The sequence below is a fragment of the Aythya ferina genome (genome assembly GCF_964211825.1).
Source record: "Aythya ferina genome assembly, chromosome: Z".
Classification (NCBI taxonomy): domain Eukaryota; kingdom Metazoa; phylum Chordata; class Aves; order Anseriformes; family Anatidae; genus Aythya; species Aythya ferina.
In genome coordinates, this window is record NC_140299.1 from 20300014 (window position 1) to 20327070 (window position 27057).

Sequence of the window (27057 nt, forward strand, 5' to 3'; positions counted from 1 at the left end):
TCTGTTTATTCAGCAGGGTGAACAGCAGCTAAACCACTTCCAAGCCAGTAAGAAGAAGGAAAAAAAAAGCAAAAAAAAAACCACCATGAAATAAGCACACAAGTACTGCGTGTCCAAAGGATAAATAGGAAATATTGAGACACTCAACTTGTCATGCTGTGATAGACTCTCTCAAATGGTTTGTGTGAGGATCAACCAAGTCTGAGAAATTTAAGGAAAAGCTGAAACTTTTGAACATATTACTTCTGTTTCTTCCTGCTGTTAAGGACCTACGGAGCACGACTTTACTTGCTGAGTTTTTAGGAACTGGTATAGAGACTCTTTCTATTTAGTCACTATGATGGAACGCCTGGGCAGTTTTGCCAAGGACATAAGTTTGTGGCAGTACCAAGTCAAGTATGATTCACTTGCACTTACCTTCCTACTGCTTCTTAACCCAAGCAACATGCCTTGCTATTTTTCATTTTTCCCAGGACTTCAAATTAACAAAATCAAATGTCTGAATTAGATATGATGACATTTTGGCATTCAGACTTGTCTAAAATAAATCTGAGTTAAACTCAAAACATCATTTTAAATCACAAGGCATCTTTTGAATTACAGAACTGATCTAAATATGAAACAATTGCCTGACTCACCATGTTAGATAGGAAAGTCCACATTTATGCATTTCAATATTTTATTTCTCAGACAGTGTTAAATGACTAGTCAAAAAGAAGCAAACTAGCTCCTTTAATCCCTAATGAATAAAAAAAAAAATAAATTTTAATCTGGTTTCTATACCAATTTCATTGCAAGCGTATAATTACAAAGAAAACTTAGTGAGCAGAGTATTACACTCTGCTCACTAAAAAAGCTTAAGAAATCATTAAGAAATCCCCTTAGAGAAGGGATTCCTGAAAATTGCTGTATGAGGGAGAAATTCCACTTCCAGCCCAGCTCCTAAGAGTTTAGTGTCCTGGAGTACAATTAGCTGGCAGAAGGGAATCTACCTCCTTACGTATGAATGCTTTGGGCAGCTGGCTAGAGAAGTGATGTTGGCAGTAGCTTCAACCACATGACTGTTCCTCTAGTCCAGGGAAATACGCCAGATGACAGCCAAAGAAGAAAAACAGAGTTCAGAGGAAGGAACAAAAGAAACTCACATAAAACAACAAAGAACCTTTCTTTTTTTTTTATCTTTTTTTTTTTTTTTTTTTTTTTCCATATGAAGAAATGTTTCATGATTACTGTATCTCATCTTCACAGCTAATCATAGGAAGATGTAGTTCTGGCACTGAAATAATTTAACAAACTGATTAATTCTTTGATTATTCAATGTAATGCTTCCTATCTCCAGCATCACTTCTCCATAATAGCCTCTTTCTTTGGGAGCTCAGAATCCCTACAAAACTGTTCCACCCTATACAAACAGGATTTACTCAGCATATTTCCACTCATGGTTATTTGCAAATCCTTCACTGTAATAAAAAGATTTAATGTCCAGCCAGACAAGCAGGGAAGATCCTGCTGCCTCTGGAGAATCTTCCAAGTGGTCCTGAGGATCTGTCATTAGGTCAGTGGGAGGTGTGCTTAGCAGTTAGCAGGACCGAGTGCCATGTAACATGACACTATTCGTATATCTTGGTTATGTATAGGAAATCTTGATAGGTGCTTTAGTTCTTTGTCATCCAGGTGTGATAGGATTTAGATGACATGAAGAAAGCTTCTGCCTACATCCTTTGTTTTACAGACCTCAGTAGGCTCTGATGTGTAACTGTGCTACTATTAGTGCACAATTTTTACAGCCACATCTAGTGGCATATTCCTCAGCAAAACTAAATGTCACAGGAAACACAATTCCTGACTGCATTTCAGGATATGAGGTATGCTTCAGTTAGAGAGTCTCAGAAAAAAAAAAAAATGTTGAGTTTGTCTGTGAGGTCTGGAAACATAATGAAGATTTACAAATATTCAAATATTCTGTTTGTACTGGACTAGAAGAATGTTCATCTGCTGGGCAGGCAGATAGGCATACCTCCCAGAAAAAATAAACAGTTATCCTTTCTCCAGCCTGCAAAATATACCAAAATCATGAAATGATTTGGCAGTCTCCTGCTGTTCCTTAGCTGTGAAGCACCTAGCCTTGGCTCCACATCTAATGCTGTGAACATTGCAATTCTGGTGGACAGAGAATCAGTAGTGAATTTATGCAAGTGTTTTTTGGTCTGCTTTCCCATTTTTGTTCAGGACAGTTGTGGAGGCTTTAAGCTATAGTTTATTCAGTGGGAAGCAGAGGAAAAGTAGCTCTGAGTGACTGTATTACACTCATGCTTTTCCTGGAAACATTGCTTTGTATCAAGACATATTTTTTCCTACTTGGAGATTTCTATTAGCATAGTTGTTCCGTCACTTTCTGAAAGACATGTGCAAACCCCAGCACTTTCTGATCAGCAAAGAAACTAGAAAGAAACACTATTTGGCCAGAAGGAGGCATCAATGTGTCCAATAAATATTCCAAAAATGAAATGTGCAAATGGAAAGCTTAATGGTTCATTTATTCAAAAGATTCTGAGTGCCCCACAGAAGAAACATTACATTTTTGCCAAAAATGTAACAGAATAAATTTTAAAATCATAGGCAACTTCACAATTTAAACTAAGATCATGAATTCAAACAGCATGGTTTGCTAAACAATGTTAATTATGGAAAGCCTGGACAGTACTATCAGGCATTCAGTTCTAGAAACCAAAGCCCCTTGACATCAGATAAGTTCAGTGACGTGAGCAGAACTGTCAATTGACATAAACAAGGTTATTAAATTACATAGGGACCGTGTACAGTAAAATTTTGTAGTAGTTTTCTAAATATAACCTACAGTGTGAATGGATCTATGGCAGTGACATGGCAATATGCATATTAAGGGTTTTTTAATCCTCTTTTAAGTCAAAAATCATGGTTATATTAAATAATAACAACAGAAATGGCTTACACTGAATAATACATCTATGCTCCATGTTTTTAAAAAATTATCTTCAACCTCATGCTAATTCTTTAAAGCCCGTGAAAAACAAATATGTAAAACCATCTTTATGGCAAAACAAAATTCATTCACACCTGTAGACTTCAGGTAAGACTTTTTTGCTTTTTATGTTTGTTAATAACTTTTAAAACTATTTTCACTTGGTTAGATTGAAACACAGATGGACAATATTCTACATTTATGTAAGTCAATAATCAAAAACCAGATCCTATGCAGCAACCAGATCCTATGTAGCTACTTGATGTAATAGCTACTATACATTTTTTTTCTTTTTTTTTTTTTCTTTTTTTTTTTTTCTGGTTTCTGAAACATTGAAATAAGCTTGTAATAGAAATTGCTAGGATTATTAAGAAGAAAAACAATAATAAAATAAATCCCTTAAGAGAATGTTAATGAGAATGTTAATCAAATTATATGATCTAGTTTTGAACTTTTAAAAACTGTAACTGATACCACATACTTATTCTTTTTTCAAGTCCCTTTATCTCTTATTATTACATTTTTTGTAAATAAAGTTCCCTCTCTATAAAATACCTAGCTTTTCCAAATGAAAACACAGAGAAATTGGATTGCATCTAGCCATTTTTTGTCAGTATTTACACAGCCAGTGCATGCTGTGTAATAATCCTATATAAAGTACTTAGCTTCTTGGGCATTTGATATTGCGCATGTGTGCAAATAAACGTGGCTATTGCATCAGTGAATACTAAAAGTTGTCATTAATAATGTATCTAATAAATTCTATAATTTATTATATAAAAATGGAAATATATTTTTAAAAATTTAGGTCTGAAAATTTATATTACATCTATTATAGACAAAAGCAAGGAAACTAAAATTCATTTGCTGAAAGCAGTTTAAGAAATACCAGGAAAAAATACTTTACTCTTGTTATTTTTAAGTATCAGCTAAGGTAAAAATAGAATCTGTGAGTCTTTTTCATGGTTATATTTTTTATATGTTGAACACAAAAATATGTAACAAACATGGTTTTCTAGTTATGCAAATCACCAAAAGCCTGTCAAAATTAAAGAGGAATCCAGATGTTGTATGATATATCAGTGTCATTCATAACTAGATGTATTTCATAATAATAAGTACTTATAATATTTAGAACAAGTACTTCTACAAGGACTCTGACATAAATGTTAATCTCTTCTTTTTCCAAGATTTGGAGTGCAAATGAAAGATTCATAATTAATACTTTCTGAATAGTTCAGTTTCATAAATTTCCAAGGGCACTTACTTATTGTAATTCACAATCACATTGAAACATTTACTATATTTCTGATATACATGTTCAGCAAAGCCTTTATGAGCTCAAGGGAGTCATAATTAATACAAGACATTTCCAGGCTTTTAAATAATATAATTCTACAGAATAATAAGAAAAAAACATAGTTGCAATTATTATCTGAGTCAACTACACAATAAGCCATTTGAAGAGATACCTGTAGGACTTCAAAAAGCGAAATCTCATCTTATTTCTTGATGGACGAGGGATATAGGCTCCGAATGGATCCCACAGAAAGGCCATTGGCAAAGATAAAATTCTAAAATTGTTTTAAAAATATATATCAATCAGCAGGGAAGCAGGACAGTTGTACTGGAGGTGCCCTGCACTTATCATGAAGCACTTGTAACTGTGTAAGGGAACGTCCTTTTCCTATGGTATGCTTTGGCAGAGATGTGGCTGGCTGAGAGCACAGACTAGAAGGGATAACTGGGATTTCCTGCTGCATGCGACTTGCCCTTTGCATGAACGTTTCCTATATTCAGGGCTCTTATCTCATTATTCAATTGAGAACTCTTTTGGTAAATCCTTAGCTAGTTATAGCAGCCACTAAAGACCACAGAATCATAGAACTAAGGCAAAACAGCTGATGCTCTGATTATCCACTGCTGCCTAGACAAAGGCTTTCAAACTCTTAACAACCTGTTGAAAATGCTTTTGCTATGGATTATGTTGCAACAAACAGTTTCAGCTGGCACCAGACGGCTAAGAGAATGCATCAAAAAACAAAAGAACCCCAAACCAAAATGCACATCCTAAATCCCCTCTGTCCTCCAGCATTCCCCTCTCCAGCACAGTAAGGAGTCAATATGCAGGGAATCAAACTGATACTGAAAATGTCCTCAAACCTCTAAACTGACTCTTTGTTTAATTCTTAATTTTCTTTAACTGTGTCTTCCTTCCTCACAGTTTCTAAAGAGAATCAATTTATATCATTAAGTAGCTTTTCTGAAACAGCTTAATCATCCGTGAGAGATCAGCCACCCTAAGCAAGTAAGCCTCAGACTGGTAGATAATTTTCAGTCTCTTGGCAGCTTTTCTCAAAGACATCATTCTCCTTACTGAATTACTGCCAGTGACTGATAGCTGAACTCAGGTCCCTGCTAGCTAGGGTCATTCTGAATTCCAAACAAAATTCAGATATTCAGATTCAGTGTCTTTCTGTTGTTTGTTTTGCCGTTTTAAATTAATTAAAGCTTAAACTCTTCCATAGAATTTTTGCAGCCTAGTATTCATAGTGAAGAATGCGAGTAACCTACAATTCAACTCTAACATCAAGAGAGGTAATGCCAGCAAGGCCAGCATCGTCATCTAGCATATCTTTTCCCAAGGAACATTGGATCTGATTAGATCTTCAAAGTCCCTTCCAAAATTTTTCAAGGTCCCTACCACTTCTCAACCAGCTCTAAGTGTGGCTATGAGCTCCCACCACCAATAAGCAATGAATTATCTATTTCAAATCTAACCCAAATATTTTTTATTCATATGAAAAGTGTTGGAGAAAAATTGAGTATTCACACATGGCATCGGTAAAAATGAAAAATCAGGAATATTCTGGGCTCTATCAGAAAATGTTGGAGAGCTGGAAAAATAAATTCTCAGGATAAGTTATGTCTATCAAGCAGTTATCTGATGAAATGTGCTATTTTAGTGGTAAAAGATAAAGTGAGAAACTAGATTGTTCAGAAAAAATATAAATACACTACACCTGAGTATATTTGGCTCTTTGGAGGAACCATTTTTCTTATGTTACATAAGAATACACTGATAAATACACTACAGGACCAACTGAGAGTAAATCCCTTCACACTATGAAATAAGCTTTGAATACGTAGGATTCACAGGTGAAATTACTTTTTCTGAGCCAAAGGTCCCCAAAGTATTGAGCAATGTAAAGAATATGCTATACGATTCAAATACAACAAAAACCTGATTTCCAAAGGAACTGAATTTTGATAACTTGAGCAATGGTTCCTGAGCAGCTCTCTGGGTAGCACAAGCTATAGACTTCTTCACAATCATGATAGCATTTGATTTGAATTATTAACAGATCAGTTTTTTTTTTTTCTTTTGTTTTATTTTCTTCTTCTTCTTTTTTTTTTTTTTTTTTTTTTGTAAAGAAAACAGAACCAAATATGCTTATTATTAGCTATCTTTCTTCCTCCTTTGTGCCCTTCCTTCACTACTGCACTAAACCTGCTAACGCAGCCAACCACAATAAGGTCACAGAAATAAGCTTCTTACAAGATTATTACAGACTAAATTTATACCTTGATATCAAAAACACTTATTGTCACTATATAATTGCATGCAGTAGATCACTGTATCGAGACAAATCACAGTATTTATTGCAATTCAAGTAATGAAACAGTAAATAACTCTGTAATACACATTAACTTTTACAGAGAAGTGGCTAGGCTGTCATGCCTTTTTTTTTTTTTTTTCCTTTTTTCATATAGAAAAAACAAACAAACAAACAAACAAAAAAAACATTTCTAGAAGTACTCAAAGAACATAAAATGATTTGACATTAAGTTGTTATTTGTAGGCAATGCTTTATGGAAAACCAGCTTGATAATGTGAGTGAACAAATATCTATTTTTACATAAAAGAGGTAAAAATCAATCATTGCATTCTATGATAATCAAGGCCTTTTATAGAACTGCATATTGTAATAAACATTTACAGTGCAATATTTTTGACATCCTATGCAGTTCCATTATTATAACTTTTGCTCTATATTTTTGACATGTATTGGGTTATGGGTCTGATGAACTGTTCAGTGGCATGACAATATTATGTTACTATCACTGGTTCACAGGACCCACACTGAGAGAACTATTATAATAAAACTCTTCTTCTACCATTCTCCCAAATATGTAAACTACTGCTATTTGTTTTCTGAAAATGTTCATATAAATGAATTGCAAAAATAGTATTTTCCATAATTAAAAATTGAAAATTTAAACTAATAATGAACACACAACCTACCTGAAATTAGACTTTTATTAGAAATTAGACAGTTAAGCAGACATGTAAATGTAAAAGCTCTTGCTAGTAGGCAGGTCTGGTGATAGGCATAAATATCTGTAAAGAATCAGTTCACTTTCCCAGATGTGTCCTGAAACATTTTAGAACTCAGAGGGCAAGTTTTGTCAGTAAATTCCTCTCAGTATATCTGTAGCTTAAATAACTACAGCTTTAAGGGGACTGTAGCCAGGAGGCTCACCATCAGTGGCTTTGGTGCTTTCACAGACATCTCCACATTATCCCACATTCCACATTAACACTCTGTGGAGCTAAAGCTCCACATATTGGTTCATGTAATGGGAATCCAGTGCAGTGTCTGGATGTGTGAGAGATCATGCTATTCCACAAAGCACGTGACAGAAATATAGCCTGGATCAGGCCACCTAACTTCTAAGACCTAGCTTCTAAGAAGCTCCTAACATAGCTTCTTTAAGTAGCCTCTCCCTCACACCTTGTGTCAGATGTGTATCAGAAACAATGCACTACAGCATCTTAGGTCAGCTTGATCCACTATACTGGAGGTGTTCTGTCCTGAGTGGCCAGCAGGAGGAACTTACTCTGCCAGGGCACAATGCAGCACAGCACAGGGACTGTAACTCGCAGAACTGCTTCCTGAGTTGCTCAGAAAGGTGGACAAGGCCACTGGCTCCCATTCTGACAGATGAAATATTAGCAGATGTAGGAAACAAAAAACAACTGGGAACTCTGAAACATGGTTCAAACTAGTGGAAAGAGTAGAAAGAATGGATATTCCACACAAGAGTGGAAAGAATGGATATTTTCTTCAATCACTTATACCTCCAATTTTCAAACACTGCTTTTAGCTACTTTAGTTGGACATTCCTAAATAAAATGTCACTAATAATTGCTTAGCTAAAATTAAATATTTACTCAGTATTTAGAAGTAGTTGTTTGCAAAATACACATTCTAAACTTTTTAATGATATTTTATTATTATGGCAGTGGGAGAAAAAAAATCAGAATTTTATTGCAAATTCTTTTTCTTTTTTTTTTTTTTCTCTCTTGCTGTTATTGAGACAGGGAGACAGAATGAAAGACTACTGAGAAAACAAAAACTAGGAGTAAATCACTTGAGTAATATAAACTTGCATTGTAATTTTCCCTAGTAATATGATGATGTCTAGTGTTCACATTCTGTGAAACACTAAGAATATACAAGACACAGAATTAAATATTTTTCCACATTTAATTCACTCATTAGGTAAGTCAAAGCCTATTTTTGTAAAATGTATTCTAAATTGCATACTTTAAATTATTCCTTTCCAAAATGATTTCATAACAAACATATTTTCTCCTGAAAGATGTGTTCTGACTTTGAAGTCAGAATCACCTGAAATGAGAATCATCACAGGAGAAAACACCCTAATTCAACTTTCAACCCCCTAAAATACAAATACATTTTCTTCAGTCTTTCTACCGTTGTTATCTAGTTTAAACAGGTCAGAAAAGTCTGACAAGTCAGAACGGTATTTATGGTGCCACTGCCACTTTGGCCCTGTTTAAGGTGTTCCATGAAAAAAAAAAAAAAAATTAAAAAAAAAAAATCACGATTACTTTACAAATCACTGGGGACTAAGTATCAAAAAATTGTATGTGTTTATTATAGTCTGGTTAGCTTAAATAAGATTCTAATCCAGACTATTATCTCTTTCTACTGAATGTTCTTTCTACTTGTTTTTATTTATTATCCCTTGTTGGCCTTAAGGCTTAATGCTGTAGCTCTTGTTCATGTAAAACAAAATTGACTGTAGTAAAAATGGCTAACTGGGAATATTTCTGTAAGATCCACTCACTTGAACAACAGTTTCTGAAGCGGTTTGTAATATTTGATACTATTCCTAAAGTTGGAGCATTCACAAGATTACTCTCCTGTCAGATTTTTTTTTGGTGATTAACAGCCAGCATAGCATCCAGCCCCTTCTATATCCTATATAGACATTCTATTATATGTGTGAATTTGCAACAATTTAATTATCTCCCAGATCCTCACCAAAACACTAAATTTTGTTGAAATCATACAGGGTTAAAAATTATTATAAGGAAGACATTTAAATGTCTTCACAATCTTCACAGTCACTCACTCACTCATATGTTGATTCTGTAAATAAGAAAGCTAATTCAAAATTCTGAAAATTCACAAAATTCTTGTGTTTGTATTCACACAATACTTGTGTTTTCTCTTACAGAAACCTTTGAGCAATGTAAAGAATTTCTTCCTTATATCTAATCTAAATCTACACTTTCTCAGTTTAAAGCCATTCCCCCTTGTGCTATTATCACTATTCTCCCTGACAGGGTCCCCTCCCTACCTTTCCTGTAGGCTCCCTTTAGGTAGTTGTAAGGTCTCCTCAGAGCCTTCTCTCCTCCAGACTGAACAACCTCAACTCCCTCAGTCTGTCTCCACAGGAGAGTTGCTTCAGCGATTTGATTATCCTCGTGGCCTTCCTCTGGACTTGTTCTAATACCTCCATGCCCTTCTTGTGCTGGGGGTCCCCAGAGCTGAATGCACGACTCCAAGTGGAGTTTAACAAGAGCAGAGGGGCAGAATCACCTCCCTTGACCTGCAGGCCACTCTTATTTTGATGATGCCCAGAATACAGTAGACTTTCTGGGCTTGAGAAACAACTTATGGGCTTTCCACAACTTGGGAAGTCTGTGTACTGGAAATCAGATTCTTAAAATCTTCACAACGCAGGTTTGCTTGTCTATGTGATAGTTAAAAAGCACATATCCATTCTCCTGATGCTCAGTTGGCAAGTTAATCTGTCCTTCAAAGATAATAAACAATATTTTAAGGTCAATTTTTAAAGTTTAAATGAGAATGTGTGTGTTCCATATCAAAGTTTTATCAAACAGAAATGAGGAAAGTCATTAGGCCAGCCCAAGACTAATTTGCTGAAGAATTAAGCGTTTTTGTTCTGTTTTCTCTCTATATACCATATATATATGTATTCTGTGTAAATTAGTATAGTAGCATGGCAGTCAACACAGAAGATTAAAACACTGAAAAAACACAGAGGCAATGAACAAAAGTGTTGCCAGCAAGAAATGGGAAGTGATCAACTAACTCCCTTGTCTAAAACACATAAAAAATATTTCAAATGTGAGCTTCCCAAGAAGTGCTGAGATTCCCTAAATAAATTGACTGAACAGGCATACTGTTCATTTTGTATTGAAAAAAACAATAACAAACAAACAAAAAACAAACCAAACAAAAAACTCCTGTGAAGCCACTTCTTAAATATCATCTTGAATATCCATATTAACACTAGATACGCTAGATATACTTTATCTAATACTAGATATACTTGTCACCTGCTTATTAAAAAACAAACGATCCATCTGGTAGCAAAAAGTATTCTCTTGTTTTACAAAAGCAGAAGCAGGGAACTCATTTGATTCAACCTAAACCAAAAATGTTTGGTATCTGAACAAGGACTGGAATCACATTTAACACAGCTCTAACCTAACAAAGCCTACTTAACATAACTCTAATATAAAACAAACAAACAAACAAATAAAAAACTGTAATATATACCTGTAATAAGATATTATTATATTACTGTAATATAATTTATCTTTAAACAAGGATTTCAGATCGTAAAAATATTATTTATTTCTAAATTACTTTTTCCTGTATATTTCTCTCAACTAATTTTCCTCCTTAATGTTTTGAAAATTAAAAGAAGAAATACATTTCTAATTCATTGCATTTGTGATAAAACAAAATTACAAATAATGCTGTAATATTATCCAGTGACATGGCCTTGGACTGCCTGGTCCAAGTGACCTGGACTGAGCAGCAGGTTGGACGAGGTGATTTCCAGAGGCTCCTTTCAACCTCATTGACACTGTAAACCAATACAGATTATCACAGGTTTTGAGATCATGGGATTTCTCTGGGATTTCAGTAGTGCTTTAATTTACTTGCAAAGCATTTCTGTTCCTCTGGAAACAGGCTTTCATGCCCTCTAGTGTTCAAAATCATAAAATCTGTTCCCCTCACTTCAATCTATTACATCTAAAATAGTAATACATCCTTAACTATGTCATTTAAGTCTGTATTTCCTCTGATCCAGCAAAATAGTTCAAATTGTGAACAAAAAGAGGGACAAAGGGAATTGCTTGTTAGGTTAGCCAATATTTTTGTAAGACAAAAGAATGTAATATGGTCGAAGATACATTGGTTCAATGACTCTAGTCTAATGGTAACAAGCAAAATGTAGAGCTACACTATACAGCTCTCTGTAGATGGAGTAATTTCTGTGTATCTTGCAGGAGAAACTTCCCATGAAATATACAGCAAGTTGCCTACTATTCAGTTGATTCAAAATGCATGAGGAATTTAAACTTTATTTTAATGATGAGCTACCACAAAATAGTTTACTTGTAAAATCTTAGGATAACAATTATAAATACCTTCACAGAAATTATCAGTATACCTTAGCACAATTCAACATTCTTGTCCTTATGGCTGACTTCAACTTCCCAGACGTTAATGGGAACACAGCTGAACAGAAACAGGTCCAGGAAATTTGTAAAGCATGTTCATGACAAATGCTTCGTACAGATGCTGAGGCATCCAACTAGGAAAGGTGTCCTTCTAGATTTGCTGCTCATAAACAGAGAGGGTTTCATGGGTAAAATGGTGACTTTCAGTTGCCATGACCACGCTGACCATAAAGTAGACAAATTTAAAATCTCTGGCAGTGGGAGAAAAAATTTTGGAATTGTTAGCTTCTTCAGCTTGTTCAAAAAAAAAAAAAAAAAGCCAAGCTGTGGTTATACAACATTTTATTAGAATTATATAATCCAACCAAGTTTGCTAAACTTATAAATAACCATCTTAAAGTACTATCTTCATTGACAAACAATCTGTATCTAACTGGCCTAACTACAAGTGCATGCATATGTAATTGCGAATTTAAACAGATGGAAGTGTAGAACTTACATCCCATCAAAGCATCTAAACCACTTTTATTTCACAGATGACTTTGAAGTAGTCTAGTTTGTTTCAAATCCAAATATGTAGCTAATGTATTTAAGATAGCTTTAGTTTATGCATGTGAAATGGTTTGAAATTTTGCAGCAATTTTCCTACACTGGAAGAATGCAATCTGACAGACAGATCTGATTGATTTTCTCTGATTTTATGGAGAAATTAATATAATTTTTCATAGTTTAGACTTGCTTTTCTTATTCCTTTCCCAGCAAATCAGTTATTCTTAGAAATTTCTACCCAGAATCATAATATATTTGACAAAAACACCAGTATGTGTCCAAACCTCCACTCTTACTAGAAACATTTTGACTATTTAGAATTGATTTTACAGTTTTCAAATTACAAAAGCGTTAAGAAAAATTCTGAATTTGAGCTACCATTGAAGTATTAAGATATTTGAGGAAATAAATTATCTTCTCTTTGAACAATAATGTTCATATCCCTTTTCATATGAAAAATGCCTTACAAATCTGAAGTGATCGAACACTATGGCATACTTGTTCCTCCCTTGAACCTTCAGGCAGACACAACAGAAGGCTAAAAGGTTAAACTAATTGAAACTACATTTATTGTGCACCAAAAACACAGACTAACAATGCAGATTTGGTGACAGCATTACATTCCTCTTTTCTTCCTTTGAAATGTTTTATTCAGATAGGCATCACCAGATGTCTGTACAGTGAGCTCAACTGATCTTTAAGCTACACGAATAGTATCAACGTGCTTTCAGTTGACTGCATCAGCTCAGACATCTGTCATAATTGCATAGAGCACCCTAACCTAGACAGCTGCCCTAACCTCGAGCAAGTCCTATTTCTAGATTAGTAAAGGTTTAAATCCCTCAGAAAGTGGAACTTAGACAATATTTTTAATGGGAGCAAAGTACCTACATAGCTTTTCAAATGCAAGCTGAATGCCCTTCCTCAGGAGGTCAGGGCCACAGAAAGAACCAGTATAACAGCCCAGGTACCAGGTGAACATTTCAGCATTCAAGAGTTTTAAATAAAGCTGTGGGAATGGAGAAGAGAAAAGGCTTCACAGCAAATGTTATTGAAATTTCAGAATATAAGGGAGGAAATCTACCAGGAGAACTGTGAAAGTAAGTAGGGCCTAGGGGAGAAGGAATGAGAAAAAGATGCTAAAAATATGTAGAGATAAAACAGGAAATATGACTGAAGACAGCTCCATTTTTAACCATGGAAAAAACTTCTTGGTTAGGGAGAGGGATAATTTATAATCTAAAACATATATATTTTTATTTTTATTTTTATTTTTATTTTTATTTTTATTTTTATTTTTATTTTTATTTTTATTTTTATTTTTATTTTTATTTTTTCCAGCTCATAGAAGAAATTGATTCATTTCCATTAGCATATTTCAGTCAGAGAGACTTGAAGTGTTCTATATTTCCTGCATTTTCAGCTAAAAATTACATGTATATCAGTCTTGGTGAAAACCTGTAGAAAAAATCTGAGTTCTTCCTCGAGATTTACCTATTTACCTTGAATATTTTATGTGACTTTGGAGAAGCCCCTGAAGGCCAGCTCAAATTGTTTGGCTACATTACCCTGTGATAGGCCTTTAGAGATGCATGTACTCCTGAAGGAAATCCTGAGATTTGTACAGAAACTTGACTCATACTAAAAATACATTTTATTTTTTATTTTTTATTTTAAACACAAGTTAAAGGAAGATAGAGATCTGAAAGTTCCCAGTGGTGATCTTTAACTTGGATTTCATAACAGGATTTTTTTCTACCTTATCTGCAAGGTGTAAGTCAGCACTTCTGTTCTTTGATATTCTTAAATTATGTAGCAGTTAAATTGTGATTTTATTCATTGTATTACAAGGTTATATTTGAATAAAATATGGAGTACTATGATAATTTGCAACATTATTTGCCAGTGCACCAAGTCATTTTTATCAACTTCACAATTTTGGAGAACAGACAATATTTAGTTGAATGAATAAAGATATTTTGGAAATTACTTCAATGATATTTCTGTAAATCAACATTTGACTGTAACAGATGAAGCTGAATCATCAGTCAATCATGGTGGAAATCAGGAAGTACAGCTGCAAAGTTCACTTAGTGTTTATTATGCTGTTAAGAAAGCTTGAAGACCTTTTACCCTTTTTGATCAGATTTTGACTCAATATAGATCATTTGCTATCATTTAATAATTTCATCTACTTCACTGTAAAAGGCTTTGCTGAGTTCAGGTACCTAGACTCTTTTCGTCTTTTGGTAACTTGTCTCCTCAGTAGAAGCCTAAACATTTTACGTATTTTCAGCCATATACTTTTCTGATGAAATTGCTTTAAGAATCTGCTGAAATGTATCTGCATTAATACATAAATGTACAAATGAACTAAGTGTATTTTTCATAAAGTATCAGTCTTCTGTTATCCACGGAGCTGCCTTTTCAAAATTCAGACACATTTACTATGTCTATGCTGTACATTTGAAGACTTAATCTGAGAGAAATCTCAAACCTAATAAATTTTGACTGATGTCAGTATTTTGGAGGTGTCATGGATTATCTGTCTGCTGGACATCAGACTTTTAAATTAATAGTGCCAGGCTCATCACAGTTTATCATGACCTAGTTATCTGGCAACTAAAGAAACCACTGAAAAAAAAATATTAATTCCATAGGCTCTACTGAATTATCTTTCCCAGGCATGAGATCTGAACTACCTCTAGATCTTGAAAAAAGAGAAAAGAAAAGATAAATATATGAAATATATGATGATGATGATGATGATGATGATGATGATGATGATGATGATGATGATGATACAAAAATAACACCCTCACATCAAGGTCGATTTCAAAATTACTGCACAGAAATACTGACATAAACATTGATAACAATATGACTTTGCAATAAACTTCAGACCTAAAAAGTAAATTAAACACTCCCAATAAACAGTAAGGTCACACAATTTTACAGCTTTGTCCAAATGCAACATATTCCATCTGGGGAGGTTCATGTTGACTTGAGGGCTACAATGAGTTTTGAAGTAGATAGTGCTTTTAATGATGTATACAAAGATACAACACCTTTTTTAAAGGTTAATTTGTAACTGAAGTTCAACCAGGCCAAGTGCAAGGTCCTCCACCTGGGTTGGGACCATCCCAGACATGAGCACAGGCTATGCAATGAGTGGATTGAGATCAGCCTTGCAGAGAAGGTTGATGAAAACCTGAACGCGAGCTGGCAACGTGTATTTACAGCCCAGAACCAACCACATCCTAGGCTGCATCAAAAGAAGTTTGGCCAGTGGATTGAGAGAGGAGATTCTCCCACTCCCATGAGACTCTACCTGGTTACAGCTGATGTTCAGTTCTGGAGTCATCAGCATAAAAAAGAAACTGCCTTATTACAGCGGGTTCAGAGGAACACCATGAAGATGATCAGAAGACTGGAGAACCTCCCATGTGAAGACAGTCTAAGAGAGTTAAGATTGTTCAGCTGGTAGAAGAGAACACATAATTCAAATTCAAAACATATCAGCACTGTTGTCAGGGGTTCGCCTGCTACAATCTGGTAGCTACAATTGATATTAATCATTATATTTTAACAATGATAGTCCCTAACTGCAAATTCTTTTTTTTTTTTTTAGTCCAATAATATATGTTGTTTTTTAACATAATTGCCTTCACTGTTTAATAATTTATACCGAATAACTTAATTAAATGTTCATGAAGACCATCGCTGCAAAATATTTAATTAAAAATTATTAAATCAGGATAAGAAAAAAATAAAGTTTTTGTTTTCCAGGATTCTACCCGGGTAGATACTTAAGAATAATACAGTATCACAGAGGTGCTAAGCAATACCAGGTAATTGGTTTCTGGGGGGAACAGTACACTACAGCCACTTGCTGCTCGAATTCTAATTTCTGCCCTCTAAATGTATTGCATGGCTTTGTTTCAGAGACTTGGAATTACTTTGTTTGCTTTGTAATAGACAAATTTTCACTAAGAATGGAATAACAGTTGCAAAAAGTATTCTGGCAGACTAAATAATTATACTGGCTAGTTCGTGTTATTTAGTTACCATATTATTTGCAAAACTGCTTATCATGCGAGAGACTGATAGAAAATGAGAAATCTGTACTGTTCTATTGCGTATGTTGGAAACTCATTTTCCAAATTTTCAGATACTGCCCTAAGGTTCCTAACTCACCCAGAGATTCAGAAAAGGAAAGCTATGGGGTTTCTTTGACTCACAGTGAAAGTGCACAGAGGCAGTCTATGCATCCCAAAGTCTCACGGGATTCATGAAGTTTGGTCCCACTCCACCACCATTTAACAAGGAAAATAAGTTTGGAGAGAAAGAGCAAAACCAAACCAGTCTGCAAAAGTAGCAGTTCTTGCTACTGGCAATCCCATTTCCTTACATACTGAAAAGAACTCAGAACCTGAAAAAATTATTTGCAGTTTCCTCAAGAAATCAGATTGCCAAATGCTGCTGTACCTTTTCTCTTTCTCTTCTAACTAAAGAGTCTTAGCAAATTAAATTCCTTTTCTTCTAAAAGGGATTTCTGTGGGCACAGGTGAAGAAGAGGACCAGTTGTCTCATTTCTCTGTCATAAGCAATTAATACTCTTCTTACATCTTCTAAGAAGGAAAATAAAATCTAGAGTAAGAGAGGAATTTCCAATGAGGAGCATGCAAGTAACTAATATTTAAGTTTTTCAACAGAAAAATTAGGAGAAGAGATATTTTTCAGAGCAGAACAGCTTTACCACGTGAGATGGAGAATTCTCTATGCTATGACTAACGTAACTCACAGCATGGTGATTATGGTATTGTTTCAACAATTTCGTGTTCAAAAATCTCCATGGGAATTGGATTAGATAAATTCTTCCTCACCCTTGAAAAACTATTAACAGTTACTGGGGGAAATACAGAGACCTCTGTCTTTTCACGAGCCATTTAAGGAACACAATCCTGACTATTTTTCTAATTAACATGTAACTTAACAATTTTCAGCTAACTTACAGTTCTTTAAAAAAATTAAATTAAAAAAATCTACTTATATTTCATGCAATTAAGATCCAATGAGGACTGTATCCCTTCTCGCTTAAAACAAACACACTGAAAATTTGGATATGTAAAATCAGTATATAATTACTAATCTGTTAGATACATATAGACAAGAAACTTCAGACTAAAGGTTGCTTATAAAAACTTTATTTGTTCTTCTTGTATACGTGCATTGTGCTACGATCTGTAATAAAATGACCATATACATTTTTTTATCCACTAACGTGGATCTTATCTACAGAGTGAAGATGAAGTACAGATAAAGGAGAAGAGAGTTATGTCTCACAGCCATTCTTCTGGCCAAAATTAGAAGGCATGTAGTAAATGACATAGGAAATTACAGTAAAAGAAAGAATGATCTTATGATTAATTAAGTTGTATGCAGAAATGAAGGAAGTCATAAATAGCAATTTTCCTCAGATTCTGGGTATCTGAGCTTGTTTTGCTTAAGTGCAGAGTTTATAAACTGAGATGATATGATTTGTTTTTTTTAAATGTATGTTTTTTCCTGAACACATGAAGGACTTTATTTGCAGATCCTTTAGGCATTCAATTAAGTACATAAAATTAAGAGTGAAACTTTGACCTTACTTTTGCTATGTTTGGTACCCATGTTTAAAAGGAGACTAAGAGTCCCTCATTAACCAGTTGTCATTGTGAAGAAAAATAACCCCTGCTCTAAAGTATGCAGGTATTGCAGCATGAACCGCAGAATCACAGAAATATTGGTTGGAAAGAGTCTCTGGAGGTAACTTCACTCACGTTCCTGCTGGGAAACAGGCTATCACTAACAAAACCTGTAAGACTGTTAGATATTTCTTCTCTTTCCTTGAGTAAACAAGCTCAACTCCTTCAAATTCCCCTTACTCCACTTTGGTAGCCCTCCACTGGATCTCAGTTGGCTTCTCCAAATCCTTCTTCAACTATAGAAAGTATTTCAGTAAATAACAAATTCTGAGGGAAATAACTGCTTCCACAAATCTGCTGGCCACAGTCCTCCTAATATGCAGTTTATGCAGTTTGCCTCATCCACAATAAAAGCATGCTGTTACTTTCTGATCAACCAGATGTCTGGCCACTGAAACCTGCAGGTGCTCTTCAGAAGAGTTTCTTAAGACTAGAGTTTCTGAAGAAACTCTAGCTATTCCACATAGCTAGGGGGTGCCCTGCCTGGGTTATTCTGCCTCAACACTTAGCCCAATCCCCACACCTCTATGGTATGAAGGCTGTATGTCATGTAACTTGCTTCCTCCTGGTCCCCCTGCCAAGCAAAAGACATTCTGGACGTCCTTTGCTTCTCCTGGATTCTGTATAGTCTTAATTTTACCTGAGTTTTTAATTCTGAAAGGTTACTTATCAAACAAGTCAAGCCTGATTTAAGGTGTTCAATATTTAAAAGTTAAAAATCAGAAAAGTATTGTATATTGTGCCAGTTTTGATTATTTTGAATATAAAAGATTGAAAAAGTCAAGTGAACTTCACACTAGTAACTTTGAAATTAGTAAAGTAATTTTCCTGCAGTGTTATTTTTTTTACCTGGAATTAATGAAATATTTTTTACCTGGAATTATTTAATTCTTTAAAAACTTCCATATGCATTGGCAACAATCCATTCTCAAAATCTTTTTGCAATAGGTATTTCACATGCCCACAGGAAAAACAGCCAGCCTCTGTTTCATAAGAGACATACTGTTCCTATGGCTTTTTCCACATTACATTTGCTGTTGCTATTGGCAGCATAATCAAGAATCAAGTCTTCCAAAAATCTTACATGTCCTATACTGTTCTATACTTGGACTTAGACACCTACTAGAGGACTTAGACATCTACTGAGAGACATCTCACTGGAGGCAAGATAAAGCTTTTGAAGGATTCTTGCTCTAAACTGCTGTAACTGCCTTTATGTTATTTCTCCTTCATTTAATATTATTGTGTACATAATAAAATGTTATATGTTAAATAAAGTAATATAACAAAACATTCTGACTTCTCCTCCAATGTTCCATATTGTTTCTGGTAACTCTACCTACTGTTCAAGACATCTTTACTTCTTTCTGTTGAAAAGGAAGAAGGATGAGAGAAATATGTTATTTTAATAGGAACAGAATTTTACTTTCAGTCATTTAAAAATTAGGGGTTTAGTTCAAGACATGTCCATGCATAGTTATGGACAAAGGAGATAATAAATACATAAATAAATAAATAAATAAATAATTCCACCTGCACTAAACACCAGTTTTGGATGAACCTCTGGAAATGCCTTTCTCTCTACAATACTTACAAAAGAAACTTGGATGACTACTTCACAAAAATCGTTGGCTTTTAAATATTATGGAGCTGAATCTCAAACCAGCTGCATAATTACTGCTGTGTAATATTCATTCAATTTCTTTTGCGAGCTCAGACACTTTTCTTCAAGTTTCTGATCTCAAGAAAACATTGGTTTTGAAAGAGAAAAAAAAAAAAAAAGAAAACAAGAAAACACAAAACTTAAGAGCCCCATTAAGAGGGTAAAAATATAGTTCAGAATTATGAATGTCAATGTATTTTAAACCAATATTATTTTTTTCTTAGTTGGAGAATATTTTTGAAGGAAACACAAATCCAAACTGAATTGCAGGGTCTGTGAACACCATGGCAGCAGCAAAGTTTTATTTTCCATGTGATGTGTAGCCACTCTTCAAAACTACAGTCTTACAAATAGAAATAATAAAGAAAAAGAAAATCCACATACTGCTTGAGAGAAAATATTACAGACCTGACTTGGTGTTTCTGTTTGAAAATATTTTACCTCTGTACATTCACAAATAAATTCTAATTCTATAAATTCTATGTCATTGCACAACTTAAGTCAAAATGACAAATTTCTGGTTAGTTTTACAATTGTTTCTTTTCAAAGCAACCCTTTTTTTCTTAGAAATATATATGTATATATATATATTGTCCTCCTATATATGGTTTAGCCATATAAAAAAATGTCTTATGGCTAATATTGCATTTCAAAATAAAACAGGATCAATCAAAAGTAGTGATTTTGAGGATCACTGAATAAACGTCCAAATTAATGGTTTTGAAATTTACACAGGATAACATGGGCAAATCAAAAGACTAGACACAATACAACTACCTATTATACAACTCCTTGGTTTACTGCTGTCTGTGTTACTAAAATGACTGCTTAGAAAGCTTTCCACCTCTTGGCAAACTCATTTAGTGGTGGCTTTTTTATTTATCTTTTTTCCTTGTACAAGATAACTCAGGATTGGAAAAAAAGGCAGGTATTTTTTCAGAAATAATTCTACACATCTCTTTCTACATTGTTAAAAGCAAACAAACTAACTAACTAAACTAACAAAATCAACACACACTTTTACTTCTTTTAAGCACATGTATTTTATGTAACTTGTTATACAATGGTTGGAGGATTACATTTCCTATTTTCCAAAATAATAAACTTTTTGGTTAGCTTATTGGCCATTTTCAAATTCTCAGTATATCTGGCTCTCAGTCATGCCTTGCAAATGTGGGATTTTTTATTTTATTTTATTTTATTTTATTTTATTTTATTTTATTTTATTTTATTTTATTTTATTTTATTTTATTTTATTTTATTTTATTTTATTTTATTTTTATTTTACTTTATGCTGGGGGAAGAGGAGATTGACCTAGAAACTCTCTGGCTATTCTGGCTCTGAAATACTTTCACTCAAAGTTCAACAATTGTATTTGTTGTTATCACTGCTTATTATCTAATTCACCATAGTATCTAAGAGCCTGAGGAGTTAAATAGGGCTCCAGGTTGTTAGTTATGAAACAAACATTTTCAAATCATTTCTAGTGGGTAAATCAAACGATAGTGACAGAAAAAAAAAAAAGTTAGGTTGAAATTTATGCTCCCTTCATAATATATAGCATTTTTAATCAAGTGCCATTCTGGGCTTCTGAATTTTCTTCATTTGACCGAACATAGAACGATTTATGTTTGCAGTACCAGATACACATCAAATACAGTGAAGCAATAGCTTAGCCAGACTATGAGAATCTATCAATGATCCAATTCTAGTATCAGGAACATTTGAGAAAGCATTGTTAACAATTATGAGTACTATGTATCTAAGTGATATTTAAGTGACAGGAAGAGATTAAGTGTTTTATTAAAAAGTAAAATTTGAAATGACAATTACATTATAATCCAATATTCTCTTAGAGAGCATAATAGTGTTTAATCTCTATAGCACTTCAGCATATGCAAATGAAAGATGCATCTCATCAGTTGCTGTACTACTGAGGACAGTATTTATTATGTGCCACATGAGGTTTCTAAGTCTTGGGCAGAATTTGAGTTGCAGATGTTTAGTGAATCAGCAAAGCACACAGAACTCCTCTTTTTCTGCAAATTATGGTACCACCAAAAAAAGGAATAAAGCAACTGCAATAGCTTACCCATCAAAAAGATGACAAAAATTTTCCAGTAAAAAAGAGCAGCCTGATTAGGAGGGATTGTAATTACAAATATATGACTTAGAAATAGAAATAGAAAGGAATACTCTTGGAAATCTTACTTAAATTAATAAGCTGTGGTGTTGTTGTTTTTGTTTACTTGATTGTTTGTTGTTTTTGTAAGGCAAGGTAGCAAAATCTTGACTGCAAGGAACTACAAAGAAAGTTTCCATTCATTTTATAGCAACTTTACATGCTCAAAGCAATATGTGGAAGACTGCAAAGAAGAATACAAGCATGAAATATGACGTTCAGAAAGATAAAAAAGATAAAAAATACACTTGAGAAAGCAACTGTATGTAATTCTCTATGAAGAGACAAAATTCAATGACAGAATGAGCAAGTGAGACTGAAAGAGGTTTTATGGCATCAGTATCATTCCCCAATAATACAGAACTGAAAGAGCAAATACTGAAGTTAGATCTGTGGCATACTAGTCCTTAGTAGACATTAGCTTGTTACATGAAGGCTTCCCACCTAGGTGTCAGCAAAACTAACTTTTTTCCTGAAGAAAATTGCAAGAAAATAACTGGCTTAGTCTCCACATCACATTATTTCTACATAAGATACCAAGTACATATGGTTCAGGAATCAGTTTCAGACTCAGAGGAGCATATGTTAAAAAACAAATGGTTTTATCATTCAAACTTTCATTTTGCATATATGCAACTACTGAAATATTAATGGGTGATATTCACTCTTATCAAGTCATGGACATGACCCACAGTGTAAGCATCCGCTTCAAATTTCATGTTTTTTATTATTTTGTCTCAGTCATAAAGCTATTTAAATGTATATTTCCATTACTAAACAAAAAAGGTAGTAATAAAGAAGTTGCTATGTTTACCCATTTGCCAGAATCTGTTGCTTTGTGCATGGTTCTTATTATTTACTTTTTGGGATATATTTGTTGAGATCCAGTAAGCTTTCCTAATTGCCATTTGATTTTGTTTTTACTGAAAAGTAACGACAGATTACGAAAAACACACAACTGTACTATATGTTTACACAAACCAAACATCTTACAGTTTATCAAGACTCCCTTCAACTGAAGTTCTCAGTGGAGAGCTTCCTAACATTTTTACTTCTTACCAGTGATTTCATTAAAATTATAAATGCCTGATATGAAAACAAAGTTGTGATGGATATTTGCCAGTTGAGTCACTAAACAGACAAGTGTAAATAAAAGCAGATGGAAAAAAAAAAAAAAAACAGGAGTGTACCATATACACCTGTTCCTTGTCAAGGAAGTTGTAGCTATACAACCAAGTATTATGTCGCATAGAAAATCCTAGCTGGCTTTTTGTGTTCTACAAGGAGAGGTAAAGAGATACTATCAAGTCTAACACTCTAACACTCAAGTCTAACACTTAACCAGATTTGAGAGCACTGGCATCAGCTTTGGCGAAATCTCTAGCCTGAAAGTGTAAGCAATTACATACTGGGCAAATTTCTGAACCACTGTAAGATTTAACTCGTAGAAAGAGCCATAAATTAACTTCCTTTGCATTTATTTTTATTTTTATTTTTATTTTTATTTTTATTTTTATTTTTATTTTTATTTTTATTTTTATATTTTTATTTTTATTTTTTTAAGTTTGAAATTAGATTTATGCTACTTAATGCCTTTGCAGTACTCCCTTAAAAGACTCAGGCCAACAGGAATGTTAGCAGCTGCATTCATGAAAGAAAAAAAAAAAAAGAAAAAGTAAAAAAAAAAAAAAAAAAGTTATCTTTTAGACAAGACTGAGCTAAAAATCAGTTATGTATGTTGGAAATGAGAGCCAGATGACCTGATTCTAATCACGTAAAATGGGAAGTCTTGGAAATTCTGTAAAATGGCTATCATGTTAATTCATCTATTCATTTAAATTTTTATTATTTTTTTTTTTTTTAGGTTTCACACTGCCAAGAGACATATTAATGAGAAAATCAGGAATTTTTTACCAGACATCCAGGTATGTGACTCAAACTGGCAGAATCATAACACTAACCAAAACAGAAAAGCAAGATCCAGCTGCAGGAGAAGTTAGCTACCGGCTTTGCCAAACATACAAAACAGAATGCATTTTGTTTCTTGATATTTTGATTTGGGTTTCAAAATAATCACTCTACAACACATACAGAATTCACATTGCTTGCACAGTAGATCTCCCACCAGACAGTTATCAAGCCACACAGCTTCATATTGAGTGGTAACTGCTGTCATTTGATATAGCAAGCATTGCCCATTGATCCCATTTTCACTTTCCCTTTGTGCAACCCATAGCCCATTTGCATGATCAAAATAGGCAAAGATCAGTCAAAGGTTCAGTCCACTGGATTTCTGTGACAGACTGTGCATCCTCTTCTCCCCCAAACACATCACATACAGTCCAATAGGGGTGGCAGTCTTTATCAGCTATGTTCTACCTCAGACTTTTTGTTTGTTTGTTTGTTTGTTTTTAAATGAGGGGACAAAGCTTGGAGCAAAATAAATAAATAAATAAATAAATAAATAAAATAAAATAAATAATCTGTTTGGAGACCTAGCTAGGTATACTTCCAATGCTGTCTCTTTCATTATTGTTTTGCATTATTTTTGCAGATTCTAAAAAGAAAGGTTAAACACTTAGTGTAGTACTGCTTATTAAAAACTTTTAATGTCTTAGTATATTTTTATACAAAAATATATAAAATATATATCTACATCATATACAGTATCTAGAGAGCACTGAGAAAATGTTTTCACTGAAAAAACAATTAAACCACCAAGATTGTGTTCCTGAATGGAAACTGGTTGTTTGGAGCCTTTGGATGTGTAGGTGAAATTCAAATTCTTTACGTCTTATGCCTTACCGCGTATTTATCTGTGTTCAGTTAAATCTGCTGTTTTATTACATACAGTGCACTGAGGTCCTTCTGCAATTCTTCACAGTCCATTTCTGTTGATACTCTTGAGAAGGATTTTGGAACATCACCACCATGTTTTTTGTGACTCACCACGACCTACAAGTTCTCTCCTAAGAGCTGCCAGTGCAGCTGCTGAATTGTTTTTATTTCCAGTCTGTTCATCTTTTCTAAGAACTTTGTGCTTGCCTGCCCTGAATTTCATCAGGATTGAATCTCACTTATTCTAAATTAAGGATAGTGAAAGACAGTTAATTTAGATATCCTTAACAAAGCTTTAGGAGCTTGTAATCCACACATTTTGCAAGTACTTGCTCTTTCATCACGTAATTTAAGATCTACACACAACTAACTTAAGTCACCTTAATTGACCTTAAAAGTTTGCAGTTTACCATAAACAAATTTAAACCACATGGATTCTCAGTTTGTACTAATTTAATCAAAACCATATTTCTCTAGTTTGCTTGCAAGATTCTCATGGGACAATACCATAAGCTTTCCTAAAAATAAGGTACATAAAATTCTCATCTTTCCCCTAATACTAGTCCAGTTACCCTGCTAAAGAACAGAATTACTTTTGGTTGAACATAATTTCTCTTAATCCACACTGGCTGTTGGGATTCTTTTCCACTTAATTGTCTACTAGTTGCATATAAATTGATTGTCACAGAATCACTGAATCATGGAATTGTCTAGGTTGGAAGAGACCTCAAGATCATCGAGTCCAACCTCTGACCTAACACTAACAAGTCCTCCACTAAACCATATCACTAAGTTCAACATCTAAACATCTTTCAAAGACCTCCAGGGATGGTGACTCAACCACTTTCCTGGGCAGCCCATTCCAATGCCTCACAACCCTTTCAGTAAAGAAGCTTTTCCTAATATCCAACCTAAACCTTTCCTGGCACAACTTTAGCTTTCTCCCCCTTGTCCTGTCACCAGGTATGTGGGAGAATAGATCAACCCCCACCTCGCTACAGCCTCCTTTAATGTACTTATAAAGAGCAATAAGGTCGCCTCTGAGGCTCCTTTTCTCTAGGCTGAACAAACCCAGCTCCCTCAGGCGCTCCTCGTAGGACTTGTTCTCCAGGCCCCTCACCAGCTTCGTCGCCCTTCTCTGGACTCGCTCAAGCACCTCCATGTCCTTCTTGTAGCGAGGGGCACAAAACTGAACACAGTACCCAAGGTGCGGCCTCACCAGAGCCGAGTACAGGGGGACGATCACCTCCCTAGCCCTGCTGGCCACACTGCTTCTTACACAAGCCAGGATGTCGTTGGCCTTCTTGGCCACCTGAGCACACTGCTGGCTCATATTCAGCTGACTATCCCCCAATACTCCCAGGTCCTTCTCCGCTTGGCAGCTTTCCAACCACTCATCTCCCAGCCTGTAGCACTGCTTGGGGTTGTTGCACCCCAGGTGCAAGACCCGGCACTTGGCCTTGTTGAACTTCATACATTTGACCTCAGCCCATCGGTGCAGCCTATCCAGATCCTCCTGCAGAGCCTTCCTACCCTTGAGCAGACTGACACACACACCTAACTTGGTGTCAACTGCAAACTTACTGAGCATGCACTCGATCCCCTCGTCCAGATCATCGATAAAGATATTAAAGAGGACCGGCCCCAGTATTGAGCCCTGGGGAATGCCACTAGTGACTGGCATTTGACTCCATTCACCACAACTCTTCGTGTGATAAATCATTATCTTTCTTTCTTAAAGAGTTTCCATTCTTCAGCATAGCCACTGGAACCACTGGTTTGCATGCTTTTAGGCCATCACAAGCCCCAGGCAAAATATTTTAGCTTTGATTTGTGGCAGAAAAAAGGCAATACATTCAACCAGCCAAAAGCTGGAAACAGGAGAAGATATTTCTGCCCCAGTAAATTGGAAAGCACATTAATACATAGGGCCAACACCATGGCTGCTTCAGGAATTGATTTACTGACAGATGAAACATCCATTTCTGAATTAGGAACAGAGCAGCTGGCTGAGAGCATTGAGAGCTCAAATTACCTTTTTTATTTTGTGACTACATGTCTGTCCTAAGCTCTCAGATCTCAGTCATGGAGACTAAAGCTAAGGTATTTTTTCTTCACACTGTAAAAGACCATAGGGTTGTTACCACAGATCAGCTGATGTGCAGTAACTCAGTCCTGTGTTTCAGTACCCTTGTTTCAGCTGGGATAGTTAATTTTCTTCCTAGTGCCATGTTTTGGATTTAGGATGAGAATAATGC

The 27057-nt window shown here is 34.7% G+C and overlaps 1 protein-coding gene across 4 annotated transcripts in view; it reads right to left on the reverse strand.

The window, feature by feature from the left end:
- The window catches only part of PDE4D (phosphodiesterase 4D), a 629197-nt gene that overhangs the window by 190953 nt on the left and 411187 nt on the right, over positions 1-27057 (reverse strand). Inside the window, exon 1 of one of the 4 annotated variants that reach the window (XM_084504098.1) lies at positions 4474-4568. The exons of the other annotated variants lie outside the window; for them this stretch is intronic. Within the exon in view, the coding sequence (XP_084360224.1) occupies positions 4474-4559 (86 nt within the window). The 5' untranslated portion in view covers positions 4560-4568. Of the gene's footprint in view, positions 1-4473; positions 4569-27057 lie in introns of those variants that run through there. 4 annotated transcript variants of the gene reach the window in all.